General features: G+C 42.5%; 1 protein-coding gene across 3 annotated transcripts; it reads left to right on the top strand.

Moving 5' to 3' along the window:
* The first annotated feature begins 464 nt into the window (after window positions 1-464).
* Window positions 465-24,157, top strand: LOC6633701 (alpha-protein kinase 1). Of its 3 annotated transcripts, XM_032439930.2 has the most exons (11): window positions 465-1,916; window positions 3,921-5,449; window positions 10,775-10,939; window positions 11,413-13,081; window positions 14,024-14,283; window positions 14,359-14,587; window positions 15,616-15,873; window positions 15,943-16,055; window positions 16,721-16,801; window positions 18,556-18,866; window positions 21,055-24,157. In XM_032439930.2, the coding sequence occupies exons 2-11, from the start codon at window positions 3,949-3,951 to the stop codon at window positions 21,859-21,861; spliced, it is 5,394 nt and encodes a 1,797-aa protein (XP_032295821.1). In that variant the 5' UTR covers window positions 465-1,916; window positions 3,921-3,948; the 3' UTR covers window positions 21,862-24,157. The 3 variants fall into 3 exon arrangements, with proteins under 3 accessions (XP_032295821.1, XP_032295819.1, XP_032295820.1); XM_032439928.2 differs by lacking the exon at window positions 10,775-10,939; XM_032439929.2 differs by lacking the exons at window positions 10,775-10,939; window positions 18,556-18,866; window positions 21,055-24,157 and adding an exon at window positions 17,896-18,150.
* The last annotated feature ends 257 nt before the right edge of the window (window positions 24,158-24,414 follow it).

Genomic DNA, 24,414 nt, shown 5'->3' on the forward strand with positions numbered 1-24,414 from the left:
GCTGAGGGCGGCTGCAGGAATGCGCTGCCAGTTGTGCTGCCTCTTTTTTCGGATAACACTAAGCAACACACACACACACGCGCGCACACGGGCGCTAACGCACAGCGCTGCCGACGTCAGCGACGACGTCAGATGTACTGCGCCGGCGCTGTGCTAAGCACACGAGCGCGTATAACAGTCGCGCCAAACTGTCCTAAACGCCCAACTGGGGAAGGCAGTGCCCGTGGCGAACTCAAAAACCGAACTCGAAACGAAGCCGTGCGATGTCGCTGCCGTCGTGTTTACTCCGAAAAATAGCTGCCGCATAGTTCGCCCTGTGTGTGTGTGTGTGTGTGTGTGTGTGTGTGTGTGCGTCGACGTCGACGCTGACGCTGACGCTGGCTGCGACAGCAAATTTTTGGCTGCAATTTTCATTGCGTTCGAAAGTTCGACAACTTTGGAAAACTGTCAGTTAGCAGCGAACTTAGTACAGGTAGAGACGCACGTTTTCGGGCTTCCTCCTGAGCAGCAAGAAGAAGCAGCACTAGGCAGTTGGCTGTAGTTAAAGCAGAATAGGAAGCAGCAGCAACAGCAACAACAACAACAACAACAACTACGCGACATTACGAAGTTTTGCGTGTCGTCGTGCGTCGTTTGCCGAATGACGAGCTGCCGCACCCGCACCCGCACCCGATCCCGTCTCCGCCCCCGCCCATCCATCGATGCGTTCGCTTGTGACGCTGCGTCGACGCCGACTGCGGCGCTAACGTGTGTGTGACGGGCCGCTGCCGATGTAAAATTTTATTACCCCAAACGCATCCAGCAGTCGGTTTTTGGACGTCCGGACTTCACGCCGCCAAAAGAAAACGCCGCTCGCCAGTTTATTGCAATTCACGCGCAACAACAACAATAACAACAACTACGAAAGAGTATTAAAAACAACAACAGAAAACTTTGCGCGCGGCAACAAAAGTTAAAAACAAACTTTTGCCAAACTACGCGGCCAACTAAATAAAGTTATCCCTCCCCCCCCCCCCCCCTGCACCTCCACCTCGCGACGCAGCAACTGAACCCATACACGGTCGCGACGCTGTCCCGCGTGCATTTGCCAAAGAGTCAAAGAATAACAGCACAAGAAACACAAAACAAAACAAAATATAATAATAGCAAACATAAATAAATACAAATTAAAGGAAGAGAAAAAAAAAAAAAAACAACAAAACAAAATAAATTTTAAAGCAACGTCGCCGTTGCCGTTGCCGCCGCCGACGCCGCTGTCGACGTCGGCCCCAAAAACAAAGTCAAAGTCGAGCAAAGTGCGCGCGTTAATTGATATTGCGTATACGCCACGGCTGCCGCAAAAGTTTTTGTCGCCTGGCCAGCTAAACTTTCAGAACGCTGCAACACAAAAACTACATGCATAAATAAATAAATCAAGTTAAATCGTATAGAAACAACAGAAAAGCTCGCATAAGGCACCAAATTTCGTGCAGTGCAGTGCAACAACAACAACAACAAGAGCGCGACGCGTTTGTTTATCTTTTTTTTTTACTGTTGTCTTTTTGTGCGCGTGTGTGTGTGTTAGTGCGTGTGCGTGTACGTGTGCAGCATGCGTGTGTTGCATGCGGGCAAACATGCAACTGCAACAGCCAAGCAGAGGCAAGCAGCAACAACTACAGCCGCAGCAGCAGCAGCAGCAGCAACAGCAGCAACAACAACGCCAACAACAACAACAAAGCCAATCGAAATTGTGACGTGCTAAGTGCAACAACAACAACAACAACACACAATAAATAAACGCAACCAACCAAAGACAAACAACAAAAGTGTTAATAAAAACAAAACAAAAATCGCAACAAATCGCAAAATACTAAAATAATACCAAAAGCAAAATACCAAAAACAAAAAAAAAACCGAATCTCACAATTATCAAATAGGTAAAGTTCAATTTTCTAAATCTAAATGTAAAAAAAAAAAACTCTTAAAAAACTCTAAAAAATAATTTAAAACTAAAGATAAAAAGAATCATACTCTGCCTAGAACTCTAGACCCAGAACTTTAAGAAACTCTTTCTTTTAACACCCACATACAATACCATAACAAACTTGAAAAAAAAAAAACAAGAGCAAATATTGAAAAGTATACAAAAAAAAAAACTTAACATATAGAAATTCAATGCAACAAGAATAATCACATTGAAATTATTTTGACCAAGCTTTTTCATCAAATTCGTTAACAACTCTGCCAAACAATATTAATCATAAGTTAACCAGTGTTGAAAACAGTATTTTGAGTAATCTAGTTTCTTTTTTTTTTTTTTTGAAGAAGAAGAACAAGAAATGATCTATTGATCTTTCAGCTTTTGTGAGTCGAAGGCTGTAACCAAATCTAGTTTAAGCTCAGATTTGCCATTGCCTACTTTTAAGGGCGCACGTAACAAATTCTTCGCAAAACTTCGCATTGTGCCACACTCTGTGAGGTTTAACAACACTTAAGTTAAATTCTAAACTAAACTAAACACCAAATATTGACTAGCATATAGAGTTGATTTATTATTATATTTATAAATTTCATACTTTGTTAATTTTAAAGTTTGCTTTTGCTATTTCAAATGTGAATTTAAAGCCGAAAAAAAAAAAAAAACAAATAAGACGACGACAATTTTGACGGGGTATTTTAAAGCAGATCTTAAAAGATGTTCCAACTTGCATAATGGTCAGGTTAATTTTAATTATTGTTTCTTCGAGTAAACTTGAATATATATACATATATATAGTCCAAGCTTATGAAGATCAACATACTTGCAGAGAAAGTCGAAGATATGAGTAAAACTTTTGCATTCTTCCTTTTTGAAACTTAAATTTTCTTAGTAAACTTAAGTTAATTTAAGAAAAACTTGACTAAAGAATAACTTGCTTGAAGAAAAACTTAACTTGGGCGAGAACAACCTGATTGAAGAAAAACTTGAATAAAGAGTAGATTGATTAACGTACAACTTGACTTAAGATTAGCTTGATTAAAGAAAAACTTGACTGAAGAATAAATTACTTGAAGAAAAACTAGAATAAAGATTAGCCGGATTAAAGAAAAGTTTGACTAAAGAATAAGTTGAGTAAAAATAAACGTGACTCGAGAATAATTTAATTGAAGAAAAACTTGACTAAAGAATAACTTGAGTAAAGCATGTTGCTTAACAATAAATTTAGAGCTGACTTAATACAAATTTTAAAATGGATTTCTTTTAATTTAATATTTATTTGTAAAATATTCTCTGTCTCATGTTTAGTATTAAAGAAAGTTAAATATTTAAATGAATAAAATACAAATAGAAATAGAAATAAGCTAAATTAATTGAGCTGTAAGAAACTGAATCCAAAGCCGAGTTTTGATATTATTGGGAAATGATTTTTAAAGAAAATGTGATCAAAACAAATGATTGATGTGCGTTAATAGTGACATATTTAGCATTTATTTAGTATTTTTTCTACATTCTTGTAGTCGGCAAAGCAACCTTAAACTAGCTGTGGGCAAAGGGCAAAGCCTTGTCTACTTATCACCCTTTCTTATGAATGCATAAAGTTTAGGTTCAACTTTTTGGTTAGTTTCGTTTTTTCTTTATATTTGTTTTTCTTTTCCCTTCTTGAAATTTGTAAAGCAGTCTGCTGTTAGGCTTGTCGGGGCCGCATGGTGTTGCAAGTGTATGTATCCGTAACTGCATGCAGTAAACCATCAAAATATCTTCCCAGCTCCCCACCCTGCCCCCTCCAACCAACCTCTGAAACAAAAAGCAGCCAACAACTAATATATAGCCGTAAGTAAACAGAAATTAACAATTACTAACAACAAATTGCGTTAGCGTCTAAAATATACCAAAAAAAAAAAAAAAAAAACCGAAAAAAAATACCAAACAATTTGAGCTTACATGAAAATTTGTTGTTAAGGCATTTTGGCAACTGGCAACTGGCAAAAATGGCGCTGTCCAAGCGGCCGCTAAGCAAGGAGACGCCCTTGGTGGAGAGCAGCAGTAATAACAGCAACAGCAACAACAACAACAACAACAACAGCAACAACAACAGCAACAACAACAATGAGCATGAGACGGCCATTAAGCGACGCAAACGCTGCAGTCGTGATGATGAATTAGCTGCCAGCAACAACAATAATAACAACAACAACAACAATAATAACAACAACAACAACAACAACAACACCAACAGCAACACGAACACCAGCAACAACAACAACAACACATTGCCACAAAAGAAGCGCCAGGTGGGCCTAAGCCTAAGCCTGGGTGTGGCCAAAACAGCAACAACAGCCGCCAGCAGCGATAGCCCTCCGGCAGCAGCCGCAACAGCAACAGCAGCAACACAGCAAAAAGCGACAGCAACAGTTGCCGCCGTGCAGGATGCAGCCGATCAGGATGATGAGACATTAATACGTGAAACGCAGGCGGCGCTCAAAAGTCTATCCGGCAGCTGGCCCGATGCGCGCACCAATTTGTATCGCTTGCAGGAGCAGGAGGATGAGAATCCGCCGCCATTTCAGAATCTGTTCGAGGAGAAGCAAAAGTATGCGTGCAACAATGTCAGCAGCAATTGCAACAGCTACAACAGCAACAACAACAACAACAACAACAATCACACACAACAAAACTCACATACACTTCTGCTACGTTTCCACAGACAAAAGGAGAACGATCAGGCGCGCCTCAACAGCAACAACAACAACATCAGCAACAGCAACATCAGCAACAGCAACAGCAACATCAACAATATACACAAAAAGGATACGCTAGATGCAGCCGCCGCCTACGCACAAGCAACATCCGCCTTCAAGCCGCCCATCGATATTATCAAACGCAACGGCCAATTGGCCGCCGCAGCAGCTGCCCACGCCCATGCACAGGCCCAGGCGCACGCCCATGCCCAGGCACAGGCCTACGCCCATGCACAGTACACGAGCAGCGCCTACAATGCGGCCGAAGCCTACTATGGCTATGCAGCTGCAGCTGCTGCCAGTCAACAGCAGCAACAACAGCAGCAGCAACAGCAGCAACAGCAGCAACAGCAGCAGCAACATGGCCTGTGCCTGGAGCCGAGTCGCAGCTTTGACATTGCCGCACAGCTGGGCTCGCCCACAGAGAAGGGCGTCAAGCTGCAGCAGCAGCTGTCTAAGGAAGCGCCACTGCCGCTGGTCGATGCCAAACAGTATACGATATTGCAGCCGGCGGGCGTTGGCAGTCGGGCCGCATCCGTAATGCAGGATATAGCACGTGAGGGCGTTGTCGGTGTCTCGCTGGTTGCCACGCCACCAACAACAGCATCGTCAGTAGCAGCATCGTCTGCAGCAGCAGCAGCAGCAGCAGCAACTTCCACGACACCAGCAGCAACTGCCACTGCTGCAGTAACTCCCACAGCAGCAGCGTCTACGCCGGCGCCCAGCTACTCGCCGGGCAGCCAGAATCGCGGTAAGTTGTTGTCGTTGTTGTTACTAGACACAAATCAAAAGAAAAAAAAAAACTAAATAAAAAAAAAAAAACAATGTAAAAAGTAATAAAACCCAAACAAATGAAAATCAACAACTCATTTGATCTGGCAACGCTGCTGTGGTAGCACTACCGGTTCCGGCTCCGGTTCTAGTTCCAGTTCCAGTTTCAATCCACGTTTCGTTTAGCATTTGCTTTTAAAACATAAATTCGGCTGCGTTTGTGCGAAACTTCTTGTTGCATTGAGTTTTAAGACTACAAATTGGCTTTACAAAAAAAAAAAAAAAATACACCCAGACAAAGCGAGCGAGTAAGAGAGAGCGTGTGTGAGAGAGAGAGAGAGAGAGCAAGAGAGAGAAAGAGAGAGAGAGCGAGAGAGTACTATGATCACACCCACACACACAGAAACACTCACACCCACACACACACCTTAAGCACTTTCTGATGAAGCTGGCAAAAAGTGCTCAGCAAATATTTTAAACAGACTCTTCATAAATATGTCAACTTTTTGTTATTATTATTATTATTAGTAGTATTATTACTATTATGATTGCTATCATTGTTATTATTATTTGCACATTTAGCACCCCCCACCCACTCCCCTACCAATTGCCGGCCCTGCACACGCACAGCCCGAAAGACATTAAGCGATTTTGTCGTGTGTTTTGGGCTCTGCTTCAGTTGGAGTCGGTGGGCAGGGCTGTGGGCGTGGCGCGGTGCTCCTGCTGAGACAAAGCAACTAATGGCTTGTAAGACCTCTTTATGAAAACCACACACACATATAGGCACACACACGTCAGCTTAGAGATGACATAACACTTGACATAACGAGTTTGAAATTTTGCCCAAAATAAGGCCCAACATAATTATGAAAACAAGTTAACAGCGAAATGTCACAAGCAAAAACAATAGAATTAATAATTAAACCTTAAAAATATTTTAAAAACAACCTATCGAAAATATAACTATTGATTTAATAGAGATTTATATTTTTGTATCATAAAAGAATAAGTAAATAAATAAAAACAACATAAATATATAGCAACAACTTCTTAAGCAGAAAACAAAATATTTCACGTTCAGTTTTTCAATAATTTTTAATTTGGTTTGCACTTTCATAAATTCAAATTTTTAATAGAACTTTTTCAAACAATAGCAACAACTAAAATATATAAAATAAAATGAAAAAAACTAATTAATTTCCGATTATCGACTGATTGAGGCAAATAAACCAGCTTTGAAACGAGTTCATATTCATATATTCAAATATTACTTTTATTACAAATCGAAAGAGAAAATCGAATGAACTTTCGGTATTGCTAGCACATCAGTTCTTTCAGTTTTCTCATTTGTTCTTTCGAAAAGTAAAGAGTTCTGTATGCCTATTAAAAACTCTTTCAATTTATTTTGAGTGAGTATTCAGTTTTCTTAGTTGATAGTAAAAAGAGAAAAAAAAAAAAACAATTACCTCATTTTATCTATTTTTAATGGGTTCAGGGCAAAAAAAAACTGTTTTTGACAAAATTTCGTTACTTTTTCATACATTTTAAACACTTTAGAAATATTTTATAAATTTTTATTTTTTTTTTATTTAATTTTTTGCTATTTTTATTTATTTGTTTATTGCTTGCATCGTCAAGAATTTGCCCTTTTTTGGTAATTTCCTACGAAATTCAAGTTGTAGCTTTAAAAAAAAAAAAAAAATTTATATGGCAACTCTGGTCGTTTATTTAAAAAAAAACCGTAAAACGTGTCTGACAAAAGTAAGCGTTTTTTCAAATACAGTCAAAGCTAATATGGCAACTCTGGCAGCTAAAGTCAGATTATTTAACTGCATGTTCATTTCGAACTTTGAAATAATGAAACTTTAAGGACAACACACATGATTCGAAACAGAATACACAGACAGTAGCTGCAAATTTGTAACAAATGCGATTTGTATCACATTAAGCATTAGGTTATCGTTTATCGATAATTGTGCAACACATTCGACATTTCTTAGCGTCTATCGATAATTGTTCAACACATTCGGCGTTTGTTATTGTTTATCGATAATTGTGCAACACATTTGACAGTTGTTATCGTTTATCGATAATTTTGCAACATCTACTCGATAACTATGTATAAAGTAACGCAACCTCGTGTCAATTAGCATTGTGTAACACGAAGCACAGCCACGACACGCGCTCAGCTCTAGACACACACGCATGCACTCACACACACACACACACACACACACACACACACACATACACACCCACACATAGACACACACTCAGAAATTACAGTTAGTTGAGTGCCTCTTTTGGTTTTAGCCTTTTCACTAATTTTAGCGCATTGTACAATTTATAAAATTGAGCTTGTTGTCAAAAACTGAACAGACACACGCGCGCACACACAGACAGGGGGTGTGTGTGATTAGATATAAAGGGTAAATATGAGGCACGTTTTGGCAACCGCTTTTGCATATTTATTTTGTCATTATGTTCTGGCATTAATATGCTGTGAGCTCTAAGCCCAAAGCCAGGGCACAAGTTGAAGTGCTTTTAAGCCAAACACAACAACAACACACACGCACACACACACACAGGCACATATTTTCACTATGGTATTCATATAATTTGAATGACTTTTTAAATAGTTGCCAGAGTCTTTGCGGATACAAGATACAAACTATGAGATACAAGATACAAGGCACGTAATAAGTCATTAGCGTGTTTCTGTTTCTGTTGTTGTTGTTGTTGTTATTGTTGTTGTTGTCAGCCTTTTAGCCAGCCAGCTAATGTGGCTTATTAGGCTTAACCTTATGCTGAGCGGGTGTGCGTGCGTGTGAGTGTGTGTGAGTGTGTATGCTGTAGTTCTTTTTGCGACTGCAGCAAGTGCAGGCAACAACGTTTGCTTTATTTTAATTAAATTCTAATTAGAGTCGAGTCGAGTCGAGTTTTAGCTTGCAGTTTGACATTTTGAACGGCCACGTAATAGACACACACACACACATGCGCACAAATATTTCGAAAAATATTTCATTAAGCCCCTGCCGCCCCTGCCTTTGCGGCTGCTGCTGTTGCTGCTGCTGCTGCTGTCTGTTACAGCAGCAACATGCGCGCTGTGTGTGCGTGTGTGCGGCATGTTGTGCTCGTGTGTGTGTACTGTCTGTTGTTTGTGACGTTATCTTTGAGAATTTTTGCTTAGAAGGCCAAGTTTAGACGTGGTCTGGCTGATTTTTGGGCTGCTGTTTTTTATGCTGCTGTCGCACCACCAACTGCTGTCATGTGTGTGCGAGTGTGCGAGTGTGCGAATGTGTGTGTGTGTGCTTTTTAAAGTAAATAATGCAAAGCTGTTTTCCATCAAATTTTAATTAATTATTTAGGCAAAAGAATGCGTTACGCTTCGTAGTTGTTGCCGCTTGTCTTTTTTTACCCATTTAATTGTTGTTGTTGTTGCTGTTGTTGTTGCTGCTGCTGCTGCTGCTGCTGCCATGTTTATTGGCGCCGTGTGCGTTGTCAGCTGTAAATTTTGTTAGAATATTTTTCGCTTCTGCCTGCCAGGCACATGTCAAGTTGTGCCCCCAAACCTCATGCCTACATCTTGACGCATTCACATAATTAATTAGAAAACCTGTTTGGCTCTCAACCGAACCCTCAACCCTTTCACATTTTGGCTAGGCATATGTCTGTGTATGTGTGAGTGTGTGTGTGTGTGTGTGTGTCTAGTTGTTGCCTTGATTTGATTTCATTTTGTTACTTGGTTACTTGTAGATGGCGCCAAATGCCCAACTCCGCATTGCACTGGCCACGGACATGTCACGGGATTATATTCGCATCATCGAAGGTACAATACACAACACACAACACACAACACACAACACACACACACACAGACACTCAGACACCAAACACTTACAACCATGCTAAACTGTACACCTTTGTTGTACTTTTTCTTTAATTTCCACCCAATACACGCTTCTTTTGGCTTGGCCATAGTTTGTCGGGTTGTCCGAAACGCGATAAGGTCACCACGGAATGTAAGTGCCCAAAAGTTTCGTATTTTGTAGCACATATGTAGACCTCTCTTTCTCTCTCTCTCTCTATCTCTCTCACTACCTTACCTTTCTGTCTCTCTCTCTCTCTCTCTCTCTCTCTGATCTATCTCTTACAACCTTTCTAAATGCTCTCATTTTCTCTACCCTTCTAGTAGCTAGCATGTTGTATTCTATTTATGTGTATGTGTTTGTGTGTGTGTGTGTGTGTGTGTGTGTGTGTGTATGTGTGTGTGTGTATGCTTGCTTGGGATGTATGTTTGAGTCATACTCTCTCTTCTTGTTATTTCCTCCCACTTTGATCTGCATGCGACTTCAAAAGATCGAAGCTTGCCCCAAAAGCAGCTGTTTCTTCATTTAACTGTTTCTCTTCTCACGTTAAAAAACTATCGATAATTATCGATAGTTCGACTTACCGTTAGCTATTGGTTATGCGTTTGGCTCTATCTCTGACTCTCTGGCCTGTCAGTCTCTCTCTGTCTCCCTCTCTCTCTATCTCTCTCTATCTCCTCTCATTAGAACAGCTTCATCTTTTACTCTTCTTAACTCAAGCTTTTTACAAGCTGTGCTGTCACCCGTCTATGCTCGCTGGAAGTTGAGCTTGATCTATGCTCTCTTTAAGCTCTCTTATTTTATTGACTTCATCTTCATTTTAAGCACTCTCTTTGCTTAACATCCTGTTACACTGCTGTCAAATGCCGAAAGCTCTATTTAAGCGCTCTCTGCCTCTCTCACGTTCTCTGCTTCTCTAGCCAAGACTAAGCTTAGATATTTGCTATCACTGTCTTGCTTGGCTCTCCAAGCTTAGTTTTAACTTTTTTAAAGCTCCCTCCATTTCTTGTGGAGAGCAAGGCTCTCTCTATTTAGATATATTCTTCTTTCCTTGACTCTTAAGCTGATTAGGGTTTTCTGTAGATTCGAGTTGCCTCGTGTGTGTTCTGTAGTTCATAGAGGAGCTTGTCATTGACTCCCACTATCTTTCTCTCTCTCTCTCTCTCTCTCTCTCTGTTACTCTTTCCTGCTCTTTCTCGCTCTCTCTCAGTGTGTGTGTGTGTGTGTGTTTGTAGTTGTGTGCGTAGCTTAATGGTTGCCTGTCTTAGCGTCTTAGAACCTTAGCGTCTTACCGCCAATTAACTAATGACACTCAACCCTCACTCGCTCCCCCGCCAAACGGTCATCCGGCCCGACCGGAACGCCCTACTCCTACACCACCACCACGAACCAACCAACCAACCAACCAACAACAACAACAACAACAACAACAACAGTGTTGGCCTTGCACGAACAGATACTGAAATGCCCCACGCCCGGATGCAACGGACGGGGCCACGTCCAGCCGCATCGAAGCGTGCACCGCAGCCTCTCCGGCTGCCCGAGAGCGATCCGGCGCTCGGCTAGTCGACGGTCGGGCGCAGCGCGTTATCAGGCGGTGAGCGATAGCCCGATAGCGTTGCCGTTAGCGTTGCCAATACCGATACCGATAGGCAATATCGATAGCGATACCGATACCGATACCACAGCAGGTGCGTTCGATCGCCTGTCTGTTCGAAAACTAATAGCACAACAAAAAATCAAATTAAAATAATAATATTAACAATAATTAACGAAAAGAAAAACCACTTGGAAGCACATAACGTTAAACAACTTTTCTTGCGCTCTCGTTCTCCCGCTCTCTCTCTCTCTCTCTCTCTCTCTCTCTCTCTCTCTCTCTCTCTCTCTCTCTCTCTCTCTCTCTCTCTCACACACACTCTTTCCCTTTCTCGCTCGCCCGCTCTATACCTCTCTCGCTCTCTCTCTCTCTCTCTCTCTCTCTCTCTCTCTCTCTCTATCTGTTTCTTTCTCTCTCTCTCTCACTGTCTTCCCTCACTCTTCTGCCTGTTTCTCTTGCTCTTGTGCTGGCGCGCAGCTGGCGAACTGGAGAAGCATGAGAAGGAACTGCATCCGCTGGACAAACTCAAGATCACCTCAAGCCACTATCTGAACAACAACAACAGCAGCTGTATCAACAACAACAACAACAACAACAGCAGCAACAGCAACAACAGCAACAACAATAATAATAATAATACCAACAACAACAACAACAACAAAACGATGCCCATTATCAAGTCGGAGTACAGTCCGGTCGCCAGCATTAAATCGGAGTACACAAAGAGCCCCATGCACTCATATTTGGCCAACGATGCCGCCTCGGCGGCCAGCAGCGCGATACCAGCTGGCAGCGCGCGCAGCACCAACAACAACAACAATAATGGAGGCGGCAACAATGCAGCCAGCGTGGCGACCAGCAATGGTCCCACCGAGCCGCATCTGAGCCGCTTTGTGGGCATGCAAAGTCCACAGCCTCATCCACACGCCCACCATCAACAGCAGCAACAGCAACAGCAGCAGCAACAGCAGCAGCAGCAGCAACACACGATGCATCAGCAGCGCGGACCCTTCATTGAGGGCAATGCCAGCCAGATGATGCCTGCGGGCAATGCCAGTGCCGGCGATGGCAACGATCCAGCCAGCTACCACGCGGAGCACCAACAACAACAGCAGCAGCAACAACAGGCGGATGAACGCCAGCAGCAATACGAGCAAATGCGCTACGCACAGAGCCATGGACATGGCCTGGCGGCCAGCGATGCTGCGGCCGAGCAACAGCAGCAGCAGCAACAGCAGCAACAGTTGCTGGCAAGCAATCCCAGCAGCAGCGAATTATCGCCGGTTACAGCACGCAGCGCCTACGAGCATCCGCATCCGCATCCACACACGCATCCGCATCCGCCCGCAACGCTCGGTACGCCCGTTTTCGCTGTGGGCGTGGGCGTTGGCATTGGCGTCGGCGATACAGTAACAGCCAGTACGGCAGGCTTCGAGCGCTACGATCCCAATTGCTGTCCCAGCGGTGGCGGTCAGCGTCAGGCGGTGGCAGCGGCAGCAGCGCCCGCCAATATGTACCACTATCTGCCGCAGAGTGCGGACGATTTGCAGGCGCAGCAGCAGAAGTATCTGCAGGAGCAACAGCTGCTGATGGCCAAGGCCGAGCACGAGGAGCTGACCAATGGAGGTGGTCCCATCTATCCGCGGCCCATGTATCATTATGATCCGACTATGGGTCCGCTGCCGCCAGGCTTTTCCGCCATTAATTTGTCCGTGAAAATGGCTGCAGCGCAGGCCGCAGCAGCAGCGGCTGCCTATCAGAATCAGCAACAGCAGCAGCAAGCGCAGCAGCAGCAGCAACAGCAGCAACAGCAGCAGCAGCAACAGCAACAACATCACCAGCAACAACAGCAGCAGCAGCAGCAGCAACAGCAACAGCAGCAACAACAGCAGCAGCACAGCAAGCAGAGCAGCTCGCCAACGCCAAATGTGGGCGTGGCAGCGCCAGCTGTTGACCTATCGGGCGCCACATCGGTGACGTCATCCAGCCCGCACGGTTTCAACTCGCCAGCCTCGCACAACCAATACAACCAGCGCATGGGCAACGGCAGCCCACAGCCGGGCGCCAGCCCCAACATAGCCAGCCCCCAAGTGCCGAGTCCGCAGGGCCAAACGCTGGACCTGAGCGTCACACGTTTACCGCACAGGTAAGACACAAAAATGCCCTCCAACTTCCGAAAATCACAAGAAACAACGATCATCATCCAAACCCAACACTATCAAGCCTCAAAGCTGTCCAAAAGAATTTTGGTATATTTTGCTGCAATTGAGTTCATTTACTTTACTTAAGTTTAATTACTTTTTAATTATTTTGAATTACTTCTATACCTATTTAGTTTTTAATTAATTTAAGAACGTGCAAACTAATCTCTAGCAACTCGCCTTTAGCTACCAAAGTTCGGTATGACGACTTCTGACCTATGCCCAGTGAATCTCTTTGTGAATTGGCTATAGACTTGATATAGGGAATTGATGTATGCCAAATATCACAAAGAGAGTTTCGTTCCGACCTCAAGAAACTCAGTGACTATAAGAGCTAAGCTGAAGAAATTTGGTATATTAATTCTTAGACTCCTTTTATAGCTTTACCTAGTTAGCAAATGGGAATACAACAGCGCAAACTTATTATCAAAGCGAAATTCTAGAACTATAGAACTATATGACCAGTTGCATGATTCCAACGCAGAGGCAGGTGTATTACCAAGCACTAGAGCAACAAAATTATGCGTGTTTTTAAGCCGGAATTACACTTTTTCTTATCATTTGGTAAGTTATCATAGAGATACTTGTAGAGCTGAATGTAAGCTCAGTCGAAAAGCTAAACATTTGTAACATATTTAAAAGAACCGACGCCTTACTGAACTGAGAGTGTTCTTCAGAGCTAGCGCGACGAAATTTGATATGAGACTTTGCCCAAATTTAAGAGAACGCAAGGCAAATTCATTATAATCGATATATAGAGCCTAGATATGTTATATGAATTGGCATTAGAGTGCCGGTTGGCTATCTAACTAACAGCTTGATTTCTTTTGCTCATCTATTCGTTTTGCTTGACTAAGTGGCATCCACTTTTCGCATTTATTTGACAGCATCATCACGAGCCCGCAGTACGGCGCCGACGGCCTTGTCGTGGGCCACGGTCAGGGCTTTGGCAGCGCAGCGCCCGGCTCAATTGGACCGAACGGACCGCCGCGTTCACCACAAATGGAGCCAGTTGACTTTAGCGGACCGCCGCGTCCCCTCGGCTTTGGCCTGGTGGGCCACATTAGCGGGCCGCGGCCATATAGTCGCGAATCCACGCCGGACAGCGGCGGCTCGCACTACATTGAAACGTATCGAGATCCGAGCGGTGGGTATTCATTGAAACCAAAAATTCGAATCAATTCAACTTGAATGATGGCGACCCTTCTGCTCTGAATTGCAGGCTATTCACCGCATCCTGGCTACGGCATGGTAGTTCAATCAGACTATCCACCAGCTGGCTACCATGGCTATGGCCCCGCCGCCTATCAATGCAGCAATCCGTACGCAACGGCCGTGGGGCCGGGCGGCTATCCGACGCCCGTATCCGGCGGCTATTCACCCAGTCCGGCCACCTGCTACTCGATGCCACCGCCGCAGCATATACCGCAGCATGACAAGTCCAAAGATGGGTGAGTACGCACTGCGAAGGTACTTACGAGTGTGTGTGTGTGTGTGTGCGTGTGTGTGTGTGTGTGGGGCGGGGGGGAGGACTCAACTTGCCTAATGTAAAATGCAATTATCATTGAAGACACCTTGAGCAGAGACGCTGACAAGTGCTCTGGCGTACAGGATGCGGCCGTCATCCATCTAACAACAAGCCATTCAGCTGCTCATCACTCACTGTCACTGTCACAGTCACTGTCACAGTCACAGTGACTGTCACAGTTGCAGTGACTGTCACAGTTGCAGTCACTGTCCGGCACGTGGCACAGTGGTTACAGCTAATGCTAAATGCCAATGAAACTGCGCGCTAATTATAAACTTAAGAGCGCAGTATCTAGCTATTCTTATATTTCATTAATTATAAATATATTTCAAGCTTTGCTGCGTGTAAATTCTGTTTAGTTCCATTCAATTAGCTATAAACTATTCATATTAAGTCCAACATACAATTTGACCTTGTCAAGTCCGACTGAAGCGTACCACTCAAGCATATGACCTCATTGAACTCAGGGTCTACATGAGCGGGTCGCCTTAAATTTGGTATGTGCCCACTCAAAATTTAAAACCCAATCCCGGCGCATTGTGCGGGCGTGTGAGTGCCCGACTAGCTTCAATATTTATGATGATGGCCATGTGGACGCAGTGGGCTCATAAAAGCCGCCCAAGCCGGCGAGCCGCATCCTCAAACTGTGCCACAAACTAGCTAAGCCTCATTTGCCAGCCTCCCAGACCTCCGCGCCCAGCACGTATTTAAAGCCGGACAAATTTGGTAAAACTTTAAAAGGCAATGTAAAGTTTTTGGGGCCTAGTTTGCCAGATGTGTTAAACAAAGCTGAGCCGAGTCGAGTCTTATCTGACGGCGGCCACTTGGCCACGTACTCAAGTGCGTTGGCCAGTCCTTAATCCACACTAATGTGATGTAACTTTTCTCTCGCCCTCGCTTTCTATCTCTCTCTCTCTCTCTCTCTCTCTCTCTTTCTCTCTCTGAACTCAGCTTGACGGGCTGCTCGCGGTCTGACCGCAACCATCTGCAGTCGCACTCACAGGAGCTGAAGTGCCCGACGCCCGGCTGCGATGGCTCCGGCCATGTGACTGGCAACTACTCATCGCATCGCAGCCTCTCCGGCTGTCCGCGCGCCAACAAACCGAAGAGCAAGCCGCGCGATGGCCAGGACTCTGAGCCGCTGCGCTGTCCCATACCCGGCTGCGATGGATCTGGCCATTCTACTGGCAAATTCCTGTCACACAGAAGGTGAGCAATTTGCCAAAATGACCAAGTTGGCATCTTCAATTTGTGCTTATTTCTTCTGTTTGGCTGCAGTGCATCGGGCTGCCCCATTGCCAATCGCAACAAGATGCGCGTACTGGAGGCCGGCGGCACCGTGGAACAGCACAAGGCCGCTGTGGCAGCTGCCACGGCCATGAAATTTGATGGTGAGTCGCAACTTACTACACCACAACAAGAAAAACTACTCTAGATTCGATTGAACAGCTCAAAACTAATCATAACCACAAATCATTACCACAAATCTGTGTCACTTGACCATACTCAAAACTACTCAACACCAATTTCAATTGAGCGAAAAATAGTTTCTTATGTCGATATATTTAGAGAAGTCTAATCGACTCTTTTCACTATGACAACTAAGTTAGAAGCTTTCAGAAAAAAATACTACAAAATTTGCCCAAAAAAATACTACACAAAGCTTAACCGTAGTAAAATATATTCTTTACACATTGTGAACGTTTAAAAAAATAAACAATATAGGATTTTTCAACAAAAAAAATACTACTCAATAGTACTCTTTTAATTAATAATTGGTCAAAAAAATACTACTTAACGTTACTCAAAGCTTAGACCAATAAACTCTTTTCACTTTGAAAACATTTATAAAAATAAAATGAGGAACTAAAAAAAAAATACTACTCAATAGTACTCGTTCAATGTGAAGCTGGTAAAAAATACTACTCAAAAGTATTCAACTACAACAAAAATACTCATTTAACATTGCTTATAATCTCTACTATACGTTACGCTAACTCACTCTTCACTCTTGTTTTCTTGCTTTCTCTCTCTTTCTTTTTGCTCTCTTTTGTAGCCTGCACCACAGTTGGCAGTCAGGGCATCAAGAAACCAAAGTTCGATGAGGTTACCATGGTATATCCCAAGGGCTATACAGGTGAGTGTGAGTGAGAAACTAGCTCACTATATATCTCTCTCGCTCTCTCTTTCTATCACTCTCTCCCTCTCTCTCACTATCTCTGTCACTTTCTCTCTATCTGTTTCACCATCATTCTCTGTTGCCTACTCTTATGCTCTATTGAGCAATTTTTGTTTACACAAATCTCTTGCGTGTTTTCTGTTATGAACTGGGCTAATTGTTATTATGCCCCACAATTGTTGGGGCATCATAACATTGTCATAAAGTTGGCAACACAAGCAGAAGAATTCAGCACAAATGTCATTGTAAATCTGCGAATATAAGTGCAAGAATAGCAGCAGAATAGTCACATTCCACTGGCCATCATTCAAGTCATTTAAAATGTGGTTTATATTTTTGGTTTGCTTAGAAAAGATGACACCTGGCAATTATCGATAAATTTGTGGCATTTTTTTTTTAAATGATTTTTATTTTAAATACCCAAATATTTAAAAAAAAAAAAAAACAAAAAAAAAACAAGTACTTTTTTAAGCAAGTCAACATTTTGCGGCTCATTTATGAGCTTTGCATGGAGCCAGTGGAATTCGGCTGTTTTCATTGACATTTGTGGATGACTTTTCGGGTCTGCATTTGTTGTTGCTCTCTTTGCTCTCTCGTATTGTACATTTTCGGTTGGAATTTTGTGTGCGTGTGCTAACGTCTAACAAAACAATAAAATACTTTCCGTTTTGGCTTTGCTTATGGTTTCGGTTTTTCGGAATATGCCAGGCTAAATATAAAAAAAAAAATACCAAAAAATAAGCGTACATTTGTTATATTCTGCAATGAGCCTAAACGTACCAAAATATACCAAAATTGACCTTACGACAGACGACAGGGCCACGAGAATTAAGAGTTCCGGGCCAAAAAAAAAAAAAAAAAAATTAAGAAAATACAAAAAAAAAAAAATGTAAAACCCGGTGCATAACATAAATCCGATGCCCGATACAACATAATACTCGATATATAAAAACACGATATATACATATACCACGTTTAAATTCTAATTTAATTCCGTTTACCTTCTTTTTCGTTTCGTTTCATGGTTTTTCGTTGGCGTTGTTTTCTTTTAGATTACGCGACGTTTTGTATCGGTGCTGAATATCTACTATAAATAGACAAAAGAAAATATACTGAAAATAGACCACAGACAAGCAGAAAGCAAAATACCAGAAAATATATATACCTGTATGTATATATATCTATATATATATATCAAATACATGAACCTTTAAAAAAAAAATACCAACAAAATATACAATATAATAGTGATCTAACAAGAACAACAACAACAAAAATACCAACAACAAGTCACACAAGCAAATGAATTTAACTAACAAGCAAATTGCAAAAGAATCGAACCAAGGTAAGCCGTGATATTTGCTATCTCACACACACAAATTCTCACACACACTTACACACACACACACACACACACACAACCGTCATGTCACGTCACTTCACACTCACATAAAAGCTCCAATTGAGTAGCACACGCGCACATAGACAACCGTGGAGAGCTTTTGTTAAGCATAGAACAAAAACATAATTGTAATAAAAAGAAATAATATCAAAATGAATTGCAATTAAATCAAATTGAGCTAGTTCCACGTCAAAGAGAACAATGAACATGTTTTGCATACGTGACAAACTGTAGAGAGCGCCCGACACTAACGACTCTCTTCCACCTCTTCTTTACCCTCTGCTCTGCATTTCTTCTCTTTCTGCACTAGGCGGCAGCGGCCTGGACATAGTCATGAGCGGCGTCGGCGTCGGCGTTGGCGTTGGCGTTGGCGTACCCTTGCCGCCTGGCATTAACAGCAGCAGCAGCAACAACGTCGGCGGCGGCAGCGGCAGCGTTGGCGTTAACAGCGACAAATCAGCGAGCGCCAATGTAAATGTGACCGGCGGCAGCGATGATCTAAATACACTGGAAGCGGAAATATCGGAGCTGCAGCGGGAAAATGCACGCGTCGAATCGCAAATGATGCGACTCAAATCGGATATAAATGCAATGGAATCGCAGCTGAGCACCAGCGATCGGGTACGTAGGCTCAGGTTCGTTGATCGCAACAAATTTTGAGTATTTTCTATTAGCTATATGCATAACACGCTAACAGTAACAGTAACAGCAATCGTAACAGTAACATTAACAGCGGCAGCTAACAGTGACCGCAACAGCAGCAGACATAACCTCAAATAACTAGGCCAATTATCTTATATCCATATATATGTATATGTTTGTTGTTGTTTTGAACAGCTGCTGGTCATGCGCGATTGCGCAGCGAAAGTTGCGACTTTGTCTGCAAGTTTTTGGCACCTGAGCCGCTTTCTAAGTTGTGGCCACTTTTCAAGGACGTCTCTAAACTCCAAAAAACCAAAAGCAATAATAAAGCGAGTGTTAAACGCTGGCAACAAAAACAAAAACAAAATTGAAAAAAAAAATATATATAAGAAAAGTAAAATAAAAGAAGACAACAACAATATTGTGAAAACTCGGCGCAAAAGTCGCCAACAAAAGTTTTACCAGCCGCCGCCGCCGCCGATGTCGGCGTCGACGTTGACGCTGTCGCGTTAACTTTCATTCTTGGCAAATGTACTTTTTAACCCAAAACATGGCCAAAGAAAGTTGGGCGACGTCTGCAGAACGCCGGCCCCACGCCTTGTTGGCCAACAACTTTTATTATATTTAAATTATCGCGCCTGGCTCTTCTGCCTTTGCACAAAAAGCAAAGTTATTGTTTACTGCTTTTAATTTTTATGTTCTTCGTTTTTCTACATTTTCTTTTTGAACGCAACTAACTTCCGTTTTCACTTGGAAATTAAGCACATTTTTCCAATGTTTTGGCATGTTTTCTGCTTCGTTACATTTTGCATTTGCATTGCATTGTGCAGCCGGCCAATGATCGAGTGCAGCGCTCTCTGTCGTCTGTCATTGTAGACAATTTTCAAAATGGCGTCACAGCAGCCAATCAGCTTCGGACCTGCAGCTGCAGCCGTTTGCGACTGCATCGAGCGACGAATCAGCGCACAGCAGCAACAGCAACGCCACCCCTAAACGAGCGTTTTGCCAGGGAGTTAGCTAGCCCCCTCTACGCATGCCGTGTCCCTAAGCACACACACACACACACAGACACACACACAAACGCACACATGTGTATGTGTGGTCATGCGCAGGCAGCTGCAGCTATAGGTGTGGGTGTTGTCCCCCTTAACCAACCCACCCACCCCCCCCCCCCCCCCTCACTCACTCACGTTACAAGCAAGCACCAGTCAATTTTCGGTCTCTGGGTATCCATCCGTCTGGCCGCTGTCAGTCGCAGTCGGCACCAAAACGATGCCAGGCAGCAAATCGCAGAGCGCCATTCGACTTGCGTTTGCTCCTAAAAGCTAGCAACCCCGCTGCAAACTGTGCTACAACGCCAGCGTCAGCGCCAGCGCCAGCAGCGACGTTGACTGCGTAACCTCTGTGGCCTCGGCATGAGCTCGTTTCAGCTCCTATGAGCGAACAACAATAACAACAAAAATGATGTGAAAAGCAACAGAAGAAAAAAAAAAAAAAAGGGAGGGGGGGCGCTTAACGTGCAGCCAAACACTTTGGGGAGGCAGTTCAGGGCAGCGGCAGAGGCCGCAGCAGCAGCGACAGCCTAAGCAGCAGTTGGCTGCCTCGCTGGCTCCCACACTCTTTCTCTCTCTCTCTCGCTCTCTCTCTCTCTCGCTCTAGTTCTTGCTCTTGGTCACACTCACACTCGGCCGAGGTCGGGGCGCCGTGTGTTCGTGTGCATTCGTCGTGCGTTCGTGTTTGTGTCTGTTTGTTTCATTTCTTTTGTGTTTTGCCTGTGTTTTGTTGTTGTTTTTTTTTTCATTCATTTTTTTTCGTTCTGCTGCTGGCCGCGCGTTCTTATTGGAATTTCAATTTGGGCGCGCGCACACACATGCATGCACATACATGTGTGTGTGCGTATGTGTGTGTGTGTGTGTATTATATAGCAACAGCAAATGGCGCCTGAGCACCTCAGCAAATTGAATTTGAGCAATTGGCAATGACAAAACGAATCAATGAATCATTGAATCCAATTGCGGTACACATACTTTTGACACACACACAAACACACACACACACACAGACTCAACCAATGCGACAGCCAATGACCAAACACTAATGCAAATCCATTGCGTCTCTTTCTCTCTCTCTCTCACTCTCTCTCTTTCGCTCTTCCGCATATTCACAGGAGGCTTCTCCACTGAGCGCACATCAGCAACAGCAGCAGCAGCAACAACAGCAGCAACAACAGCAACAGCAACATCAACGACCCACTGCATCATCGTTGGCCTCGCCCAGCGGCCAGTCGCCGTTTGCCGGCGTCTCATCCACCACCAGCAGCAGCGGCGTCGATCTTCTGCCGAGCAGCGGCCACATGTCCCATGTGACAGACGGCAGCGGCGGACCACCCAATGCCAATCTGAACAACTACTATGAGAGTTTGCGCAACAACGTTATCACGCTGCTGGAGCATGTGCGTCTGCCACCGCCGCCGCCGCCACCGTTGCCGCCAGCGGGAGCGGTGCCGGGCACTGCTGGTCTACAGGCCGGCATGGATAATGGTTGTGCCGCTGGCGTTCAGCTGGGTGGCGGTGAGCATCATACGGCAGCGGCTGCTGCATATTCCACACTGTTGCCGCCACCACCGCCGCCGCCACCGCCGCCGGCAACGTCGGGCACCGCAGTTGGGACACCGATGTACCATGGCCATCAGGGCAGTTTGGGTGGTGGCGCCACAGCCGGTGCGCCGCCACCGCCGCCGCCGCCACATGCGCCACACCACGCCTATACGGTTCATCATCCGGGCGGTTATCCGCATGGGCATCCGCATGCGCATCCGCACGAGCATTTCGACTCATACATCTCGAAGCTGCAGTCGCTCTGCGTGCCGCCCGATGTGTACGCCCTGCCCGATGATGGCGGCCGGCCCGTCTACAACTCGGTCAAGCCGACTATGCACCAGGACTATGGCAAGCTAATGCCCACGCCCATTTAAGGCGCCGCCGTCCCTGGTTAGTATATGTGTGTGTGTGTTTGTGTATATATAAGCGCTGATCATAAGAATGAATCATCAATGAATGACGAAATCGGTGCAATACAAGCAGTTATTGAGTTATGGGTTAAAATGCATGCAACGAATCATTGGAGTTGAGTTATGAATCATCATTTAGAACATATAAGTTATGACTCATTAGCTCCGCACTTTGAGCTTGGCATTGGAATGATGATAGAGATATGCGAGTTATGATTCATAGGCATAGGATTTGGGAGTTGCGAAATATAGATCATAGATCAATGAGAATGAATGGAATTTGAATCATCGATTATAAATCATGAGTTGTGAGACATAAACTATGATTTAGAGCTATTCAATATGAAACGTTAATTAAAGAATTCAGCAGTTTTGAGCGATGAATCATAAATTGCTTAAGAAATATGAGATATGATATACATAGATCACGAGCTATGGGTTACGGATCGGAAAAGTGGAAATTACATGCATCCTTAATTGATCCATAGATCAAAGTTGAACAATCTTTATATTTGACTAATGAATCATGGAGTGCATTAAGTATCATGATTTCCAATGGATGACTTATGAGTTATGACGACTCATATATGATCAGTTATGAATATTGAAGAGCAATGTTACATGAATCATGAGTTAAATATAACGAGTCATGACTGCCGAGGCATAACTTAAGAAAACTCTGCCTTAGGAATCTATTATTGTGTGAAGTAACGAATTATAATTCAAAACTTCTGAATCATAGCCTATGAATCCTTAGGAGTTAAGAATCCTCCGCGTTACCTATCAAAAATCCATATATATATATATATATATATATATATTTTAATACCATCAGTATTCAGTTATGCTCCTGACTTAGCTGTTGCTAATTGATTCGACTCGAGTCAATTGAAACTTAACTTTCTGGGGATTGAGTGCATCGAAACTTTTTGGTTTTCTCAAGCCCAACACATTCCTGTGCAATAAGAATGCCGTATGAGATCGTATATAAGGTAAATGATATATATATAAATAGATACACAGATATGTATGTTGAAAATGTCAAGAACATTATGTCCTTAGCGTAGATTGAGCTGTTTCACGTTTAGGTCCTAGGCGCTTGTCGTGTTGATAAATTGTATAAAAATATACTAGCATAAAAATAAAATAATTAAAACTACAACTAAATAAATGTGCGCTTTTAGTTGTATTTGTTTTTTTTTTTTTTTTTTATATATAGTAACTGTATCTGTATCTGTATTTAATACTAACTAGCAGTTAAATATAGTAGGACATTTGTTTGGTGTTCGTGTCTGGTCAATTTTGTATGACAAGTTTGCAACTTAAACAAGAACAAGAACAAAAAGAAGAAAAATGAATGAAAAAAAAAAAAAACAAATAATAAATAAATAAAGAAGCTAAGTAACATACTTGAGCATAACTTTAGTTAGTTGTACGAAAAGTTCTAACACCAAACGAAGATAAATATGCAAATATAATCAACAGTAAACTATAGAGAGGAAAACAAAATAAAAAATAAACACAGATTTTTTTTTTTAATCTTAAATTCTAGAACGTAATCCATGGGCAAATCGCGTCCCATTTCAGTATATAATATACTCAACTATAAATACTAAGTACGCAAGTAGAAAAAGAAAAAAAAAACAGAACACACAGAACACACACACACGCTCTACTCGAAACACACACTCACACACACTCGCACACAGACAAAGGAACACTTCCTCACCTACTATATATATATATATACTTTCATATATATATTTAGGCTCGTAAGTTTTAATGTTAAAATTAATAATTAAACTGTACTCGATATCAAACAGAAATGGGCGCAAAATGCAACAACTAAGCAAAATATATGAAAAATTTAGTAAAAAACAAAAAAATAAAAAAACAGGCAGAAGAACATAAATATAAATATATATTAAAAATAAATAAAAAGAAGTTCAGTGCAATACATTTGAGAAAAAAAATGAGGTGTTAAAATTAAGTAAAAGTAGTTGACTTTTTTTTTGTATTGTATTACGTACTTATAAATATGTATAACTAAATATAAACAATAAACAAATGAATATTTAAAATATACCAAAAAAAATACCAACAACAAAAAACCGCAAGGAAATTTAGACGAATTTTAAAACAAAACACAAAACAAAAAAAATAGCAGGCTTAAAAATCATTGTATTAAAAACAAATAAAATACAAAAAATAAAAATAAAAAAGCAAACATAAGAAAAAAAAGGAATAACTAAAAACCTATAATTATAAATATACGATTATAAATAAAACAAAATATTATATAATAATTATACATATATGTAATATGTATTGTATAACAAGAATTCTGTAATTTATAAAATATTTTATGTGATCATTGTCTTTTTTTTTTTAAATAATATTACAAGAAATAAATAATTCAAATACAAATAAAGGATATACACAATATCGGCGTTTTATTCGTGTGCGTGTGCCAAAAGAAGTTTGATATATGAACTAGATCGTATATGCGAATAATAT

Source organism: Drosophila virilis, chromosome X, assembly GCF_030788295.1.
Source record: "Drosophila virilis strain 15010-1051.87 chromosome X, Dvir_AGI_RSII-ME, whole genome shotgun sequence".
NCBI classification, from domain to species: Eukaryota; Metazoa; Arthropoda; class Insecta; order Diptera; family Drosophilidae; genus Drosophila; species Drosophila virilis.